The sequence below is a fragment of the Lolium rigidum genome, chromosome 1, assembly GCF_022539505.1.
Source record: "Lolium rigidum isolate FL_2022 chromosome 1, APGP_CSIRO_Lrig_0.1, whole genome shotgun sequence".
NCBI lineage: Eukaryota > Viridiplantae > Streptophyta > Magnoliopsida > Poales > Poaceae > Lolium > Lolium rigidum.
In genome coordinates this window covers 163,883,115-163,896,901 of record NC_061508.1, presented here as the reverse complement: position 1 = coordinate 163,896,901, position 13,787 = coordinate 163,883,115, and the positions used below count along the sequence as shown (strand labels likewise).

The 13,787-nt window shown below is 43.9% G+C and overlaps 1 protein-coding gene across 1 annotated transcript; it reads right to left on the bottom strand.

Annotated features, from left to right (window-relative positions):
- Positions 1 to 5,618: 5,618 nt before the first annotated feature.
- LOC124684068 lies at positions 5,619 to 8,847 on the bottom strand. Its single transcript, XM_047218474.1, has 3 exons — positions 8,609 to 8,847; positions 6,647 to 7,616; positions 5,619 to 6,282 (listed from the first exon to the last, which is right to left on the bottom strand). Exons 2-3 carry the CDS (start codon positions 7,594 to 7,596, stop codon positions 5,808 to 5,810), a joined length of 1,425 nt encoding a protein of 474 aa, XP_047074430.1. The 5' UTR covers positions 7,597 to 7,616; positions 8,609 to 8,847; the 3' UTR covers positions 5,619 to 5,807.
- Positions 8,848 to 13,787: the final 4,940 nt, after the last annotated feature.

Sequence of the window (13,787 nt, the reverse complement as noted above, 5' to 3'; positions counted from 1 at the left end):
TTATAACCACCCATTTACGCGAGTGGCGTTTGATGTAATCAAAGTACCTTTCCGGTATAAGTGATTTACATGATCTCATGGTCATAAGGACTAGGTAACTATGTATCGAAAGCTTATAGCAAATAACTTAATGACGAGATCTTATGCTACGCTTAATTGGGTGTGTCCATTACATCATTCATATAATGATATAACCTTGTTATTAATAACATCCAATGTTCATGATTATGAAACTAATCATCCATTAATCAACAAGCTAGTTTAAGAGGCATACTAGGGACTTCTTTGTTATCTACATATCACACATGTACTAATGTTTCGGTTAATACAATTATAGCATGATATATAAACATTTATCATAAATATAAAGATATAAATAATAACCACTTTATTATTGCCTCTAGGGCATATCTCCTTCAGCTTAGGACCAATGAAAATGGCAAACCCTCCCGTGGAGCGCCTATCATCAATACAACCAGCCCGGACAAAGATCCGAGAATGCACCGAGAAGTGTGGAGGAAGACTTGTGAAAAGTAATACCAAGATCGACGAGTGTCCTTGACATAACGAAGTATACGCTAACGTGCAGTCCAAAGTGAGCGATGGTAGGAGCATGCAAGTATTGACAAACTTTGTTGACAAGCCAAATCTGGTGTGTGAGTGTAAGGTACCGAAGAGCACCAACAATGCTTCAGTACCGAGAGCCGTCATCGTGGCCAAGAGGAGTACCTTCATGTAAGGATAAGGACTCTGATGAAGAGAGCGGTGTAGGGGCGGGTTTACACCCAAGCATGCCGACCTTGGCGGTGTAACAGACAATACATGTTTATTTATTCTAGAAAAATCGACAACAAACCTATGTATGCAACCTCTGAAAATCTCAGCTTGAAATTCGACCTACAATTAGAGAACTTAAAAAAGACAAATCTTAGGTTTGAATTTCTAAGAATGAATTGTGTGAGTAGATCGTACGATCTCACCTAATGAAGTGATCCTAAACAAGTCTACCCCTTGGCATTTGGTGGGAAGAGTGTAGTTACATGGAATGCATGAAGATAACATAGAACTGTTATTAATTTGCTCGCAGAGCTGAGAGTGGGCAAAGCACCAGCTCGAGAGGGCTCCTTGTCCAGAAGAATTGGTGCACTCGAAAAGTCGGCTAGGGACTTTGCCGAGACCCATCGGAGAATGTCATAAAAATTGAACTTGGTTTCAGTTTTGACTCTCTCGAACGAAGCATATGATTACTACAATCTTTATTCGTGGGAGAATGGATTTGGGATTAGATACGGGAAGAGTAGGCTGAATGTCGAGAGGAACAAGTGTATGCAAGAGATAGTTTGTGGCTGCTCGGTGAGAACAAACAATTCTGAGTTCTGTCTTTGCTTTGTTCTGTGTTGACAAGAGGTTTCGGTGTTGTGAGTACCCATGCTAATTGCAAGGTCATGTCTTTTCTTTTCTTTTCGGGGGAAGCCGTAGAAGGACAATTCAAGGTCATGAAGGTGCGAGTGCCCCGCCTTGATACGGCTGCTGCGGACTAGCGACAACGGTTGGTACATCGTAGAGCACAGGGTATCACACAACCACTCCTTGTCTTTAACTTGCGGAGAGCGAGTGCATTGGCCATCACACAAGCATATAGATATGTACACGAAAAACCTAGTGAAACAACTTAGAGATAACAACATAGACATAGGCAAGGTGTATTCTATAGTTGGTAGCTTCTTTGGGAGTATGGAGAATGTCCCCTTCACGAAGAAGACCCTGAAAATTTTGTGTGGCAAGATTAGTCGTGATAATGCTGATGCTGACGTGCATAACATGATGCAAGTTTTCTCAGAGATGGGGAAGAAGGATCCTGACTTCACATTTAGAGTACAAACAGACGGCGAGGGGCGCATCAAGAACCTAATGTGGGCAACTGGCAGTGGGCGGACACAGTACAAATTCTTTGGAGATGTCCTGACCTTCGACACGACCTATAAGACAAATCTGTATGCCATGCCATTCGGTTTGTTTGTCGGAGTGAACAATCACTTCCAGAGTATTATTCTAGCGGGGGTTATGCTTAGGGACGAGCAGTACAGAGAGCTTCGAATGGGTATTCACAGAGTTTATAGCCATGATGGGAGGGAGTGCTCCGCAAACGATACTGACAGGTTGTATACTATTCCTTTTTTAATAAGAGCTATGTGAAAATGATTTTCTGCTTGAAATAATCAAGTCAAATAATTAATTTGTATATGTTGTTGAAATCCAAAATTGCAGATCAGTGTAGAGCCATGGAGGTAGCCATAAGTAATGTAATGCCGCGCACAGCACACAGGTGGTGTAAGTGGCATGTCCTGAAGAAGGCGAAGGAGTCTCTCGGTTCGCTTTACACTAAGAGAAGCGAATTTAGGGCAGAGTTCCACAAGGTGATAAACCACATGATAACTGTGGACGAGTTCGAATCTGCTTGGCAGATGTTGATTGACAAATATAGCCTTCGTAGCCACACATACATGACTCAGCTGTATGAGATACGTGAGAAATGGGCTAGCCCTTATTTCAGAGGGGTTTTTTGTGCGAAGATGACAAGTACACAACGTAGCGAAAGTGCGAACCACATGCTCAAGACATACGTCCCACCTTCATGCCCGATGCACATGTTCGTCAGGCATTACTTGAGGATGCAATTTGACAGGGATTCAGCAGAGTGCACTGAGGAGAAGAGGACACGTCTCGTGAGTGCACAGAGATATGACTCTATTTATATGTGATTTGATTTAGAAGTATATGTTGTGATAGCGATTTTATCTCGTCCAGTCTGGCCCTAACAAGTTCTTTTTTGGCAGTCACAACCTTTGCTTAGGGTTAATCGGGCATTCGAAAGGCATGCGAGCCAGGTGTACACAAGGGCAATGTTTGAGAAGTTTGGAGATATCCTGTATGAGGCAGGGTACTATGAGGTTGAAGTTGAGGAGATTGGTAAGGTATATTTTGCAACAAATATTCAGGCTGAAAAAAGAGAGCTGTGGAGCAGAGTGCGATTTAAAGTTACGGTGGGCGATTACTGCCAGATCATCTAGCACACTACCAGCGCGACCAATTGGCAAAGGGCACATTCACATTCAGGCACTCACAGCTGTACATGCATGCATTGCAGCCTGTTAGGATGGGTGACACAAGTGTTGAAGCTTATGAGAAGCTGACTAGCCTGTTTAGTGATAATATTGTGACAATGCAGCCATACACCGAGAAGCCTGACGGTCTAGGGCTGGAGGAACAGCAGAAGGAAAAGGAAAAAAGAGCTGCGACAGTGACAGTTCAAAAGGATAAATGGATTACGAGGTCAGAAAATGGCATTGATGCGTTGAAGGCACCAGGCAAGAAGAGACCAGCCGGGAGACCAAGCAACAGCAGGGACAGGGCACCGTATGAGGGCACAAGCAAACGCACTAGGTTTTGCACGATTTGCCGGAGGCCGGGGCACAGGAGCACTACATGCTCTGATCGAGGTGATTTGCCGAAGAAGCCCCGCAAGGTCGGGCGGTGCACAATTTGCGGTGTCGAAGGTCACAGGAAGGACACCTGCTTGAAACGTCGAAACCTGGACGAGTGCTAATGTCTTCGGATGTCTTCAGATTAGTTAGGTGTGAGAAAGGTTTTTTTCCCTAGAGCATGTTACATTTATAGGAAAGGGAAAGAAATTGTTGTAGTATTTGCCATAGGTTTAGAGCTATTGTAGATTGTAAAGTGCGGGAATTCAGTATCAGTGCCACACGTCTCGTGGTACAGACCAACGATTTCACGTTCTGTTCCGCTAAGGAATTTAGTACCAGTGTCACACGTCTGACGGTATACGAAATAAATGGACGCGCATTGGTGGGCCATGGAACAGCAGACGATCCAATAAACAAATCGAATACGACCGGATGTAGGTGAGGGTACCATCAATCTCAAAGCAAGTGGAAGGAACAGAAAAAGAGCTCATCTGAGCCCGCGTTCAGAAACACATTTCGGTATTTTATATGTCATTTGTGAGCCCTTAATTGCACTGTCATAAATCACTAAAATTTGGGAGATCGAAAGAATATCAAGGATCCTTAACATTGGTTTTGGACTATTCATGCCAAGGAAATTAAGGAGCTAATCATTTATACAAGTTTTACGGATTTTTGTACTCAATGATCATGCCATGATTACTGAATCATGATAACATCTATTGATCAAATTGCAAAAGTGGATAATGCTCTATGACCCTTAAAAAATAGAAAAACGTATAGCTTCCTATAGTCCTATGCAATGGAAGTTCTCCTTCAAAATCCACTCAAAAAATCTCCAAGCTTATTTATTACGCATACCCTATACCCCTGGATGTTTCCATCCTTGTACATCTCACCATGTGATCGAGTTTGAGAGACTACCAAGTGTAGTGAATTCAGAACTTCCGAGCCTTCATAAAACTATGTCTAGGAAATTTTATGTATAGGACCGGTACTTCCAAGTCAAATTCCTCCAGCACCTCCGAAAAGAAACTTATTAGTTTTTTGTCCAAACACTTTTAGGGTCTTCTGTTTGATCCGGTACTACCAAGTTGATTCTCATCATTAAATTAGAACTCTCACAATTTTATGACGAAAACTAGTCATTTTGTATATCCGAACCTCCGAGATTTTACATCTTCACTTCTGAGTGAAACCCATCTTCTTGAGTGTTCAAGGTGGACACCAATTCCAACGACTTACCCCTAAGGCCGATGGAGAAAGGTGTCAAGGTACCAGTCAACTACACCAACTCGGGGGAGAAAGCTTGTTGACTGTGTCCCATTAGGGATGGATCACATCATACCGTACCAAGGATCGGAAACTTGGATGCAAAGAACATTCCTCTGTATAAAGGAACCAGAGACCCTCGCTGAAGACTCATCCCTACTTGGAACCTTTTCCAGGCCACCATTCTCAAGAAGTAGCTTTGAAGATCCAGGCTACTTCTTGTAATAATGCTCAAGTCCATATACGCATATAATCAAGAGTAAAAGGCTATTACCCACCTCGGAGGCATGAAAAATGGGATACCACCATGTAGCTGTCTCCTATGTGAACTTGTTTGATGACCTTGTTTAGGTGCTGTTTTGGTGAACATGTCAAGTGTGACACTTTAGGTGCTCTTTTGCTTCTAAACTGAATTCGTGTCCATATGTCCAATGCTTTCAGTTTGATGATGTGGTGATTTTCCTGTTCACAATGTTGTGATTATTATGTCACGTGTTAACTGAAAGAAGAGATAATTTGGCAGATTAAATATTCATTCACTGAAGAATAAATTCAATGCAAATTCATTGTTGCAACGTCACAAAAAGAGGATCAAATGGCAGATTTTTATTGATGTCAGATTACTTTTCAAATCTCTATCATTGATATCATGTACTCCAAATTTATAGGATTCCGCAAAATGCTGTCCTTTGTTTGTAAAGTACAGTAAAATTATGGTATCATGCATAATAGTCAGACTTTATGTATTATGTTTGCTCTTCTTTTTTTATGGATTGTGTGTGCCATAAGTTCTTTTTTCCATCTGACCTTGTAGTATCGGAAATGATTTTTTTACTAAAGTACTCTTTTCATTTCGAAAACTGGAAACAACATCACACATAATTACATATATATATATACATCCTTGCGTTCTAACCACCACGGCTTCCAAAACAACATAGTCAACTGGTTTCGGTGTCTATCAGTTCGATTCTTTCACTCTGTTGCACATCAAAATATACAGTACTATTTGCCTAGCTAAGAGAGTTTCTCAGGTGAACTAGGGAGAACTCACAACATTGGCAGGAGCCACCCAAGAGTCCAGCCAAGAAGCAAGCCCGCACCAGCAAGACCTAAACCGAATGCAAATAACAGGGCGTCGCAGAAGCCACCTCCCTTCTTCTGCCTCTTGCTTTTCCTCTTTGTCCAATCTTTGCTCTCTTGATCCGGCACGGGCTTCTCAGTCAGCGCCAACCATGGAAGTTCTTTTATCAAGGTTGCTATCTGATGCCCTTTGTGCTTGTGCTTGAGCTGGAGGCATATGTTCTCCAGCTGCAATATCTTTAACCACTGCTTGCACGCAAAGAGATGTGAGGCCTGTCGAAGCAATAGCTGCATGGCGTCGTCTTTCTCATTGTACATCTCCTTGGCAGACATCTCGGCTTCCCTAGCACGTGTTTGTGAATGACGAAGTGCTTCCAAAAGCTGGGCCCGCTCCGACGGATTCGAGCACTTCTGTTTGCTTTCTGGTTCAGCATGGCCACTCCTGGAAATAACAAGTACGTAACTATGAATTTGCGAGGAAATAAACAAGAGGTCATGAAACAAAAGGAACTGTGAATATGGCAGATATGAAGTGTTCAACGGATCAGAAGAGAAGTGAATGCTACTTGAAATAGATATCGGTGAATGTGGAGAGAGGTGGGATTAAATCAGACTATGTATCAAACAGTACCAAACAATTCACCAATAACAATGTACCGTTCGAATATTTTAGTTAATCAGCAGGGGTTTTTTCATCTTTTCTCAGTACTAATTCTACTTGTACCATCTAGTGGCCAAGTGATGACTGATGAATCCTCTTACTTCAGATACTGAGAAGGAAAAAAAAAGGTCTGAAGAATACAAACCTGTATGCATTATTTGTTTCATGTTGTTGCCAAACTCCATCATTAGACAAATCCAACTCATCTGTGCTGCTATAACTGGACTGAATATTTTTTAACTGCCCAGGGTAAGAATGTGACACTCTACCTGTGGGAGATGATGACCCTACATACTCGCCCATATTTTCTTGCTTATGTGATTCTGTCCCATGCACACGAACTGTCTGGGCAGGTCTTGGCAGATCACAATTCTCGATGTTCTGCATTGCTCTTTCTGCAACCAATGAAGCAAGCTCATTCTCATCAGTGATCTGCCACCATGGTTGAGCATTTTCACCTTCCTTCCAAGAGGTGCCAGTAACAAAACTAGCCTTTGGTGGGTTCTTCGGAGGTGGAGGACCAGAACTTTTGAAATCCAGGAATTTTTCATTGTCACACAAACAGTCGCTGACGCTGAGATTTCCTCTGCACTTGAGAGGAACTTGAAAATAGCCATCAATGATCTTCAACTCCTCTGAGCCTGTCTCAGAGTAATCCTTCCAATAGTCCGTTGAAATCATCAATGGAGGCCCAAAACCATCATCACTATTGTCAGGATTTGCAGTTTCATAAAGTAATGGTTCATCATGTTTAGACTCCGGTGTTGAACCCTCCACTTCCTTTTCATCAATCTCCCTGCTGAATAAATATCGTTGGTCACTAGCAAGATCCTTCTGGATCCCGAAATTCGGCTGTAAGTGAAGCCACCATCTGATATCTTGTGGCAGATTAGAATTAATAGAATTACAACTCAAAGGCACAAAGTTGGAGATAGAACGGTCTTCTGAAGTTGAACAGTTTCCGTTGTTGGTATTATGTTGTTGCTCAGATGTTAATGGGCAGCAAGCTAGTTTGGGGGCTCTCTTTCTGTCCTCCTGAACCACACAGCGGTTTGCGGCACGTTGCCAAGCAGCCCTTGCTTCAGCAGCAGCCATTGTTTTCACTGATCACAAAACTGACAAGAGGAAAAATACTTGTCATACACAGTGGCCTACAAATTGCACGTAAAGAAAAGGAAAAGTGTCCTATCTAAAATGCAACCACATGATCTACGCGATGTATAAATTGAGACATTGAAGAATACCAAATTACAGCCTTAAATTATTCAAGAAGTTGCATTGAGAGAGTAACATTGTTTATGGCGCCATATTTTGATTAATATAAACAGCAAACTATAATTATCACTGACTAGAAACAAGTTGTTCAAGATAGGTGACCAAACTGAACTTCATGGCAGATATATATGTGTGAAAACTTGCAGTTCATGAGATTCACGGTTACATTATGGGTCAATACTTCCTGGTAACGCTACCGCTACTGTAGAATTAACCAACTTTCATTTGGTCAATAAAATTTTAGAAATATCAACAATGTAAATAAAATGCCGACCTGCAGAAATTTGTTAAAACTGAACCAAACCCTGAAACCCATATTCATTGGGGAAAATGTGGCACTCTTGTATGCATTTGATTCGTACTTGGCTCTACCTTCTGATTTGAACAAGGCTCGTAAGAAAGGGCTACAGTGCAAAATAGAAAAATCTAGGAAAGGTCAACTATGTAAAATAAGAAAAACTCTACAACCTAGCAAAACTTACAATGTGAATTCCATGCATGATATATTGGACATTTTTACTCCTAGTTCACGATTTCATAATCCACAAGCACACTCGATCCTGGCAGTACCCAAAAAAATCCTCTCTGGAAGAGACTGGCAGTGGCACCGGCTAAACTAGTTAACTGGATAGACGAGGCTACCAAAGGAGGCACGGCTCATCATCAGCAGCAGGACCAAGAACCAAGCTTTCAGTTCTTGGGGGCTCGTCATTTCGATGAGAACCCCTGACCTCGATCAGACGAACAGCCGAAGAATCGCAACAAACAAACAAATTCCATTCCATTTCCATTAGACAGGGTACAGAGAGATGGATGGATGAGAGGTGCATACCCGGATCTGCTTAACTTCCGCTAGACACGGTGCAACGGAACTGATTAGGATAAGATCATGCGACTCCGGTGCTGGTGGTGGTGGTGGTGGAAACTGAAGACGGCGCCACCCTGCCGGTTCTGGATTCTTGCTAAAGTTGCCCCTAGCGGCGAGGTTGGGGCGGGGATCCCTGATCCACCTGCTGCTATATGGGGCCAAGGAAACAAGGGGTGAATCCCACAGAAAAAAATCCCAGCGGAGATGGCGCAAACGATGGGTGACGGGATGCTGTTGCGGACTGGACAGATAGATAGGTGGAGTGGGAGTTGGGGTTTCTCTCCCCTGTCGTTTCTTCCCTGCGGATAATGACGGCCAAACTACGCCTTTAATTATACTTTTATTTCTTGTTGCTTTGTGTCCTTTTCTACCGCTGCTCTCCCTCGGTAATTAACCTCATGTATTTACCGCACAATTAAAAATGACATGCATATCTAGCCTTTGGTCTTTGTTTTCTGTTGGTGATTTTACCTGCTCTGACTCTGTTTTCTCCTCGCCAAGCGTGTTCAGTTGTCCTGCGATCAGACGCGATAGCTTATCTATTAGATTTGTTGTGAAGCAATGATACATTAAGTATGTGCTTAGTGGGACTAATGATTACGGGTTTATCTGTCCCAGTCCAACTTGCTCACCTGTGCAAACAAAGCTAGCCTAAGAGAACCAAATTGGCCCTACGTATGCAAGATTTTGATTTGACTCATCACAGATTTTCAAGACCTTGTTTATCACAATACCAACATATTGTTTGTAGTGTCAAACGATATCACCCGATATACAATGAATTGAATTTTTTTTTCATAACAGATTTTCATTGTACTAGTTCTGTACATGTTAAATGGGATTTGCTAGATGAGAACTAATCTAAGTTAGTTTTCAATCGACTAGGCACACCATAATTAAATAGGTTTCCTGAAAAAATGACAAAAAATTGTCTTGTTTAAAAATAAAGGGATTCTTGGGATCGTGCTTCTACAAAATTAGGGTCCTACATAATACTATTACTACTACCATTTCTTTTTTCAAGAAGAATCATGATCTATTATAGAAGTTAAGAAGAAGTAAAAAAGCACCCTAAACATAACTAAAAAAATACATCGAGGTTCTTGAACCACCTAACAACCACTACCGCCGCTAGAACGAGCCGTTGACGTGCCACTGTCGCCGCAGCCCTACCGGAGTTGGTATGACGTTGCTGATAATAGGCGGGAAGACTTCGTGCATGTGCCCCTAAGGACCAGCACCTTAGAGCCGAAGTCATCGCCATTGAACTCTTCAATTGAACTGAATATTTTGACACCAAACATGTAACACTCCTAGACTGAACGAGATCCACCACTCCATGGAAGTAACGACAAGACGAATGCCCGCCCTCCTCAACGCCATCAGCGAGATCGCCACCGACGAGATGGACGAGGAAGGTAGTATACATTATTCTTGTCTCGCACAGCGATACCATAGTCATCATAACATCGATGTCGATTGATCAATCTCTAACTTTAGAGATCCTACTGCAACGCCGAGCACATGCCGAGGTCCCCACTCCCTCCTGCCGCTGGAGCGACAAGCAAAGGAGGCAGAGACACCTCGATTCACGGTCGAAAACCCTAGGCACCACCTTTCTTTTCTTAAGGGAGGAAAGCGATTCGTAAAATGAGGCCTATCCATAACTACTACTACCCCTCTGATTCATATTACTTGAAAATATTATTTTTTTTTTACGAAAAATTGACAATATTACATGACACTAGATGTATCTAAACTCATTTTAATTATAGATACATTCATTCTAGTGGCCAATAAGTATAAGTCACACTTACTTTGCTTGAAGCTAAACACGTAGCTTTACAAACTTTTTTTGTTCCGTGCTACGCTTTGCTTAGCAAAACAAGGTGGGCTTAGAGCAGGTCTAACAGACCCCTTAAACCACGTCGGACTTGTATAATTCCGGCGGTATACGGGGTGCGGGCGAAAATGGCCATCTAGCAGGCCCCCTAAACGGTTCACCCCGTATCTAAAATATACGGGGCCTCGGGAATTTTCTCCCTCGCCCCTTACTTATAGAGGGTGGAGGGGCTTGTAGGGGGTGAAAACTGCACTCTGCACCACCGGACCTCGCCGCGCCGCCGCCAAACAAACTCCACTCCGGTGACCAATTCCAGCCAACGAGCTGTAAATTCTATCAAATCTCTACCAATTTCTTCCAACCCATCAAGATTTCTATCAAATAATGAAAAAACTAGATGAATTTTGAAGCAAAATTCCGCGTTCTTCCACTCGGGGCGGAGCTGGCGGGGACGGGGCGGAACTGGCGCCGGCGCGGGCAGGGCGGGGGCGCCGCGACGGGCGGGGCCGGGGTGGCCATGGCGGCTCGAGGCAGCACAAGGCGATGGGGGTCATGGCGGCTCGAGGCGGCACAAGGCGACGGGGGCCATGGCGGCTCGAGGCGGCGCAAGGCGACGAGGACCGCCCGCGGCCTGAGAAGCGGGGCGAGGCGGCGGGGCGGCGCGTGGTAGCAGCTCTGGGCGGCATGTCCGGTGGTGCGGGGCGGCAGGTCCGGTGGGGCGGCAGGTCCGGCGGCGGGGCTGCAGCGCGAAGATATGAAAAAAGAAGCATATTCCTCTTTTACAGTTTTCGTATACGGGGACTGCTAGACGGGAGGCGTTTTTGTCCGGTTAAAAGTACTCGCGTTTTATATACAGGGCCCTCTACACGTGTTTTACGGGGCGGAAATTTAGGAGGTCTGTTAGACATGCTCTTAGTGAGTCATAAATAATTACCGGCACTTACAAGGCCAGTTGGGTAGTGACAGGAGCAGAGGATTAAGTTGAGACACAACCACCCCTACTCCCACCGGCCTGGTGACGCAGCAAACCAGTGACGTACTGGCGTCTGCAGCCCTGCACATCTATCTGAATATATACAACACATCTCATTAGTCTTAATCTTATCCAATTCGCTCTCTGCCCTTCCGTCACTCTGAACGAATACGAGGACGGCCGTGATTTGACTAATTAACGGGATAAAATGAGATGTGTGCTGCATAAATACGCAAGGCAACAAATACGTACAAGCTTCCCCCGGACCTGGAATCTTTGTATGGATCCGCGTTCCCTGGGTCCTGCCTACCACCATACAGTATGTGTGATTTTTCCAGGTACCCACACAAACTCTTTTCTTTCCATCTTAGTCAATTGTCACGTCGCCGTCTCCCGATCTTCTTGGTTCCGCCGAAACCATGGGCTTTGCAGCAGAGGATACAATTCTGGTAAGATCCCATCTGGTGCCAACCCTTGTTCGTCTGACCAGCGGAGTGCGGGAACGTGACGGCAAAGCTTCCATCCAGAAGCTCCAGAGACATGGACTGAACGGGATCGATTCATCATAATCCATGTCCTGGCCACCTTGCTGCTACTAACAGAAAGTGTTTGCTCGATCCGCTTCCTGCAGCCCACCGATTGATCAACAGTATTTAGACTACGTATATAGTACTCCCTCCGATCCTAAAAAAGTGTCGGACGGCTAATACAAGTACGTTTTACAATTAGACCCTTTGAAATCAGAAAAATGCTGCTCGTTGCTCAGCACATGGGATCTTGATCTGGGAACAGTTTCGCGTCGAAGGTACGCGCCGCCCTAGCATACGGTCGAGTGCCGGTGACCCTTCCGCCGCTTCGCGTCGACGGTGGCCACGCGCTGCCCCAACATCTGCTCGAGCGAGTGGTCACTCGTTACCCTTGGCCACGTCCCCGGCGCTGCAGAGACTCCGGCGAGCCATCCTCCTCCGCAGGGGAACCGTCCCGCGCCTCTGGTGAACGACGCCGGGCACCAAATTGGCGGCACCCAGCGGGATCCATGAGGAGACGGCAGGATTGGGCATAGGATTGGGGATCTCGATTCCTAACCACACCTCTCTCTCCTGTTGACCTCTGCGTGCGGCTACAGGTTGAAGACGAATACTGGAGTGCGGGTTGAGAAGAAAAAAAGCACGATGGCTTTTTTGCAAAATGCACCATCCGACATTTTTTTCGGACCGGAGGGAGTATATGAATTTGCTAATTCTCGGTTGCCTGAGAATTAATAGATCTCAGTTTGTTAGACAAATGACGTGCGGACTCGACCTGAGCTGATCTTTTTCAGCTACACCATTGTCTGGGCATGCGCACCTGTACAGGAAGCGGTGGTGTGGGCTTTTCTTCGTTTATATGGCCGGCTCTGTCTCTCCCAACGACTCATGGAACATGGGGTTGTGGGCTTTCTTTTTGTCTTTTTCTTCTTGAATGTGTAGTGTTTGTTCTCTAAGCCAAGGTACAAAAGTGTACGCCACTTTTTTAGGCTCATATATTTGCGGAAATTCAATTCGGCTCCCGGGGGTGCGTATGCTCCCTATACCGAAAAATTATGTTTCGAGTTGTCGAAAAATTTTGACAAAAAATTCTACATGTACATCTCCATAATATATGTGCATTCGTCAAGTTTCACGAAAAATCAATATTTGTTATGGTCTATGTAAAAAAGAGAAAATTTATCTTGTAAAAAACATTATTTTTAGCACTGAGTTTTATCTTTTTTACACACGTCACATGACAAGTCCATTTTTTATGAAACAACTTTGTGAGCGTGTAGCACGTTAAGATGTTCGTGCGAATTTTTCATTTTAATTTTTTTAAAATTCAAAATATGTGTAAGATGAATTTCAAAATAGAGGGAGCATATGCTCCCATGTTCCAAAACACCACTCGCCGTATATTTGTACTTTCTGTAGGTGTATAGCCAGTGGCGGAGCCGTAGCAAGAATTGTGGGCGAGCCAGGCTGCACAGAAGATCATATTAGGTGTGATACAACCAACTCTTAACAAGCTAGAATCAGTTAAGATCAATAAACATGTATTCCAAGATGCCCATTGCTGACTATCATTCCGCCTAAACTAAGCCAGAGATCATATGCTTTTTCAACAAAATGATTGGTGCACGGTGCATATATTATTTTCAGGCCTGAGGTGAACAGGGAGATTGGGATATTTACTTCCATAATATTTGATGCAATATGTTTCATGCCATATACAAACTGAAGAAAAAGGACGGCATGCAAGAAACCCAGTTGAGCAAATCAGCTAAACAAAACGAAATGTATTGTTAGCTTGGC

Coding starts and splice junctions, on each gene's coding strand:
- LOC124684068 (XM_047218474.1), bottom strand. CDS start 7,596: ATGGCTGCTGCTGAAGCAAGGGCTGCTTGGCAACGTGCCGCAAACCGC. Junction 6,283..6,646: donor GAAACAAATAATGCATACAG/GTTTGTATTCTT, acceptor TGTTATTTCCAG/GAGTGGCCATGCTGAACCAG.